Genomic DNA, 6,611 nt, shown 5'->3' with positions numbered 1-6,611 from the left:
CAGAATACATTTTGGCCTACTCTTATGATGAAATTTAATTTTATCGGATATTTATTATAACTTAGAAATATTGTTTTATTTTCAAAAAATTCAGTTTTTTTTTTGTCAAACCCAGTGGTGATCAAATACCACCAAAAGAAAGCTCTATTTGTGTGAAGAAATTATATAAATTTCATTTGTGCACAGTGTTGCATAACCAAGCAATTGCTAGTTAAAGTAGTACATTGCTGAGTAGCAAAAAAATGCTCTGATCATGAGCTCAAGTTTGGACATCCAATGACATGAAAATGGTAGGTTTACCTTTTATCATCTTCACTGTAAAATTAAATGCACATATATGTTAAAAAGATCCAAATGAAAAATATCAAGATATTTACAGTATTTTCTGACTTTATTATTTCTGTGCCTGTACATATACAGAACAGATCCAACTGAAACTTATCAGGACATTCAGAGTATTCTCAGTTTTCATTAGTACTGTACCTATAACAAGTACAATTTCATATATTATATATTTATACAAGTAGTTTCATATGTTAGAGGTGGTCAGAAACAAACAGTAACCTTTCAAAGCACAATTTTTGACAAGTAGAAGAATTTTTATAGTGAGCTGCAAGCTGATCATTTTTGTATTGTCATATTGCACATGCATCTGCACAATCTGTTCCATCTATCTTTGTAAATTCCATCTGTGTTTATGAAGATGTGAAAGACAAGCACCCTGCTAAACTAACATTATTTTCATCAATTCATAATATCCAAACCAATTTATAACATTGACTCTGTTTAGGCAATAAAAATGTAATATAAATCTGAGGTACCCAAAAGGAACCTCAGTCTTATTTTGTAAGCGTAGTTACACTGCAGTCACTATACAGTTCTCCGTTGGTATCCATACCACCAAAAATTAGGCAAAGGGTTACGTAACCAAATTTCTCTGACTTGTAATCTTTATTAGGAGAACAGGAATCATCCTCTATCTTCTCTTTAACGTGATCAGATTCGCTGTTTGGTTTTGAGACGTTCATCCTTATTTTCCATGGGAAAAAACACATTGAATGATCTAATCGCGCTGCAGGGCTTGGAGAAACAAACTTCACCCGTGTCCAGGTATGGTTTCCTACAGGAAGGTATAGAAACATAAAATAACCAAGATAAAAGTATTCTTCCACAAAAAAAGTCTCCACTTAATATAAGCCATTGTAGGCTAAAAAAAGCATACGAAAAGGTTAAGAAAGTTCTTATTTAAATGCAATTATATTTAGAGTTTGAATTGAAACCAACTTTTGGTTAAACACGTGAGTTCCAAAATGGTGTGGGAACAGTGGTTTTATGTACTCTGAACCTTTTTAAAATGTGACCCTGACTCAGATATATTATTATTATTATATAGGATTTACAGTGAAGGAAATAAGTATGGTAGGTGTATTGTAACACCGAGAGACAGAATAGCAACAAAAAATTCTAAAGAAATGCATGTCGAACAAATTATGCACTGATTTGCATGTTCATGAGGGAAATAAGTATTTGATCCCCTATCATTCAGTAGGATTTCTGGCTACCAGGTGTCTTTCATATAGGTAACAAGCTGAGATTTGATGCAGTCTCTTAAAGGGAGTGCTGCTAATCTCATTTTGTTACCTGTATAAAAGACACCTGTCCACAGGAGCAATCAAATTCCAAACTCTCCACCATGGCAAAGACCAAAGAGCTGTCCAAGGATGTCAGGGACAAGATTGTAGACCTACACAAGGCTGGACTGGGCTACAAAACTATTGCCAAGCAGCTTGGTGAGAAGGTGACAACAGTTGGTGCAATCATTCGCAAATGGAAGAAACCGAAAACAACTGTCAGTCTCCCTAGGTCTGGTGCACCATGCAAGATCTCACCTTGTGGAGTGTCAATGATCATGATAACAATGAGGAATCATCCCAGAACTACACGTGAGGATCCTATCAATGACCTCCAGGCAGCTGGGACCAGTCACTAAGAAAACAATTGGTAACACTACGCCGACAAGGATTGAAATCCTGCAGTGCCCGCAAGATCCCTCTGCTCAAGAAAGCACATGTCCAGGTCCGTCTGAAGTTTTCCACTGAATATCTGAATGATGCAGAGGAGGACTGGTTGAAAGTGTTGTGGTCAGATGAGACCAAAATCGAGCTCTTTGGCATCAACTCAACTCGCTGTGTTTGGAGGAGGAGGAATGCTGCCTATGACCCCAAGAACACCATCCCAACTGTCAAACATGGTGGTGGAAACATTCTGCTTTGGGGTGCTTTTCTGCTAAGGGGACAGACAACTGCACCACATCAAAGGGAGGATGACAGGCAATGTACCATCAAATCTTGGGTGAGAACCTTCTTCCCTCAGCTAGGGCATTGAAAATGGGTCATGGATGGGTGTTCCAGCATGACAATGACCCAAAACACACAGCCAAGGCAACAAAGGCGTGGCTCAAGAAGAAGCACATTATGGTCCTGGATTGGCCCAGCCAGTCTCCAGACCTTAATCCCATTGAAAATCTGTGGAGGGAGCTGAAAGTTCTAGTTGCCAAACGTCAGCCACCAAACCTTAATGACTTGGATCCTTATTTTCCATGGGAAAAGACAAGGATCTGCCAAGAGGAATGGGCCAAAATCCCTCCTGAGATGTGTTCAAACCTGGTGGCCAACTACAGGAAATGTCTGACCTCTGTGATTGCCAACAAGGAATTTGCCACCAAGTACTAAGTCATGTTTTGTGTGGGGGATCAAATACTTATTTTCCTCATGAACATGCAAATCAGTGTATAATTTGTTAGACATGCATTTCTTTTGAATCTTTTGTTGCTATTCTGTCTCAGTGTTACAATACACCTACCATTTGATTTTTAGACTGATCATTTCTTTGTGAGTGGGCAAACATTCAAAATCAGCAGGGGATCAAATACTTATTTCCTTCACTGTATATAGCACCACTAAAACAGAACCACAAACATCCTAGATACAATCCAATCTGAGATATTCCAACAATCTTTCAAAATGACCACTAGTCCATACACAAATTCTTTAAAAGAACAAGATAGCTTCTTAGTAGTCAGCTGCTGCACTCAGGATTATTCACAGCCAGGTGAAAAGAAAAGGAGAACATTTCTAAGAGTAGCCATATCTTTAGATGATACAAAGAGTAGATTTATTCTCCTCACCTGGTGTGCACCTTTATTAGAAGATGTCACAGACCTCAGTGAATGAGAAAAATACAAGTCCCGAGAACCTTAGCGGCTGTCGGCTTGTAGTTCTTAACCACCTCCCACCCGCCATATAGTAAAATGACGGATGCAAGGCGGTTCTCTCGTTCTGGGAGAACGTAATATGACACCCCCCCATCTAACCAGGCATGCGCGGCTCCAGGAGCGCGCAGCGCGGCGATCGGCAGTGCGCTGTGTCCCTCGGACACAGTGGATCACCGATCAACGGAAAGAGCCAAAGATGTCAGCTCGGTCATGTGATCAGCTGTGTCCAATCACGGCTGATCACATGCAAACAGGGAAATGCCGTTATCGGTATTTCTCTCCTCACGAGCTGTCACGCTGACAGCTTGTGAGGAGAAGAGAGCCGGTAATCGGCATTCCTCAGAGGGGACATGTACACAGATCATCAGAGCACTGATGATCAGTGTGCCCAGAGGATCTGTGTAGCCCCAGCTGTGCCACCTGTCAGAGTTCATCAGTGCCAGCTGTCAGTGCTCATCCATGCCACATGTCAGTGCCCATCAGTGCCACATCAATGCCACATATCAGTGCCCATCTGAGCTGCCTTTCAGTGTCACCCATCAGTGCCAGTCAGTGCCACCCATCAGTGCCGCCTAACAGTGCCAGTCAGTGACACCTATCAGTGCCAGTCAGTGCCGCCTATCAGTGCTGCCTATCAGTGCCATATATGAGTGCTGCCTTTCAGTGCCCATCAGTGATGCCTGTCAATGCCCATCGGTGCCACCTACCAGTACCTCCTCATCAGTGCCACCTATCAGTGTCCATCCGTGCAGCCCATCAGTGCCCATCAGTGCAGCCTCATTAGCGCACATCAGTGAAGGAGAAAAATCACTTATTTACAAAAGTTTATAACAAAAACTAAGAAAAAACATATTTTTTTTCAAAATGTTCAGTAGTTTTTGGTTTAAGAAAAAATAAAAAAACCCAGAGGTGATTAAATACCACCAAAATAAAGCTCTCTCACAAAAAAATGATAAAAAATTTCATATGGGTACAGTGTTGCATGACCACGCAATTGTCATTCAAAGTGCAACAGCGCTGAAAGCTGGAAATTGGCCTGGGCAAGAAGGGGGTATAAGTGCCCTGTAGGCTAGTGGTTAATGAACTACCAGGGCACTGTTGAGTGCTGTGGTAGTTCATTGATTTCTTCCTGTCAGTATATCTGCTTGCCCGTACATCCCGTATGGGCAAGCGGATATACTAACAGGTCTGCAGGAGACCTGCATGGCACCTGCGATCTACTGATCACTGGTACAATGCTTTACAGGCTCCTGTAACAAAAAATTATAAATAATGTACCTGCAAAAAAATGTGCATTTATTATTATTTGTCAAAATGTGAATTTATCCTTTTAAAGTGATATTAATCGCCGCCGCCCGCCCGCCATATAAGGATATGACAGGAGGGAAGAGATTCTCTTGTTTTGGGAGGACGTCATATGACATCCTCCCACTCTAGCTGTGCATGCACGCTCCCAGGGGTGCACAGCGCGCCAATCTGTGTTGCACTGTGCCGATGACGTAGGCTCTATCAAGTGATCAGCTGTGTTCAATCAAAGCTGATCGCATGTAAACAAGGAATATCGGACCGGAATGGTTATCGGCAGTCCTCTCCTCACGCTGACAGCACATGAAAAGAGGAGAGTCGGTAAGCGGTATTCTTTAGAGGGAACATGTGTATTGGATCAGTGTAGCCCCATCAAATGCCACCTGTCTGTGCCCATAATTGCCAACTGTCAGTTCCCATCAATGCCACATACCAATGTCCATTAGAGCCACATATCAGTGTCCAGCAGAGCTGCCTTTCAGTGCTGCCTATCAGTGCCAGTCAGTACTGCCTATCAGTGTTCGTCAGTGCCACCTATCAGTGCCATCAGTGCTGCCTAACAGTTCCAATCAGTGCCACCTATCAGTGCCGTATATGAGTGCTGCCTTTCAGTGCCCATCAGTGATGCCTGTCAAGACCCACCAGTGAGGCATTGATGCCCATCAGTACTGCCTATCAGTGCCTCCTCATCAGTGCAGCCTATCAGTGCCCATCACTGCTGCCCCATTAGCTCATTCACATTAGTGAAGGAGAAAAATTACTTAGTTTCTGTTATAACATTTTGGAAATAAGAAACTTTTTTTTTTAATTTCAGTCTTTTTTAGTTTGTTTAGCAAAAAATGAAAACCCCAGTGGTGATTAAATATCACCAAAAGAAATTTCTATCTGCCTCAAAAAAAATGAAAAAAATTTTGTTTGGGAACAGTGTTGCATGACGGTATGCCTCAGTGTGAGTGGAAGGAGGAGAGTACGATTTTGGCTCCGGGTAGACGTGAAAGGGGATAGCCACCGTCTGTGGAGCTTTTTAAGCTTGCCTTCCAGGCCGGCTCAGAGAGAAGACAAGTGGAAGGTTGCTGCTGCTGAGAAGCAGGTGGAGGACTTGTTTTGAGCTATGAAAGTGCCAGCATCCCTGCCAGAGGTCGCCGGAGTTTAATCCTGAGAGATGTAATGGTCAGTGGCGCTCCTGGCTGCGCGAACGTCGTTATGGTGCTGGAACAGAAAGGAGATGGCGGCCGCACACGTCCTGGCTCTGCACAACGACACATGAAGTCTCCACTGTCAAAATACTCTGATCGGTGGCTGCTGATCAACAGAAGCTTTGCAGCTTGTCCAAACAGAGATTGCCATACAGAGGCTCACAAGTTCCAGGTGGCACGGAACAATAAACTGATTTAACACCAAAGAATTTTCAGCAGGAGGAAGGAGGAAACAAAGGAGAGGAAGCTCATTCTATGGCCTTCCTATCTCAGCCCCAGTATTTTAGACATTAGTGCAGACCTGAGGAGTATGCACGCTGTGACCAGACCGGTATTCTTCTCACACACCATCGAGGGACCACCAGAGGATCATAGTACCAGGCAGCTCCCACCCAGGATCCCCGGATGTATTTGATCTTGTAATGCGCAGTGAGATTGCGCTTCTGGTGAGTAGGCAATCTATCTATACCTTTGTATCAGAATACCGGACCATACCCACGGTGATTGGAGTTGATTAACACAACCCTGGACAATACAATCCACATACAGTACATGATTATATCGGACTTATGATATTTATTTACTACTGATTTCTTTACTAATGGTTCAAGCTTGTCTCAGGATTTTCTGTCACTTTGTTTGTAGTGCTGCACTCCCTTATTGATAGAGTGTTGCATGACCGTGCAATTGTCATTCAAAGTGTGACAGCACTGAAAGCTGAAAATTGGCCTGAGCAGGAAGGGAGTAAAAGTGCCCAGTAGGCAAGTGGTAAAGGCATTTTGTTTTTAAATAACAAACATGTCATACTTACCTGCTCTGTGCAGTGGTTTACACAG

The 6,611-nt window shown here is 42.7% G+C and overlaps 1 protein-coding gene across 6 annotated transcripts in view; it reads right to left on the bottom strand.

Annotated features, from left to right (window-relative positions):
• Positions 1-372: 372 nt before the first annotated feature.
• Positions 373-6,611, bottom strand: part of RABEPK (Rab9 effector protein with kelch motifs) — a 534,413-nt gene continuing 528,174 nt past the window's right edge. For all 6 annotated transcript variants that reach the window (XM_089654844.1, XM_089654843.1, XM_089654847.1 and 3 more), the window contains one exon: positions 373-1,120. In XM_089654844.1, the coding sequence (XP_089510970.1) occupies positions 840-1,120 (281 nt within the window). In that variant the 3' untranslated portion in view covers positions 373-839. The remainder of the gene's footprint in view (positions 1,121-6,611) is intronic.

This window comes from Staurois parvus, unplaced genomic scaffold (genome assembly GCF_062004578.1).
Source record: "Staurois parvus isolate SC_StPar_1 unplaced genomic scaffold, SC_StPar_1.0 ptg000806l, whole genome shotgun sequence".
Taxonomy (NCBI): Eukaryota; Metazoa; Chordata; class Amphibia; order Anura; family Ranidae; genus Staurois; species Staurois parvus.
The sequence above is the reverse complement of the archived record's forward strand: the minus strand, read 5'-3'. Positions and strand labels throughout refer to the sequence as shown.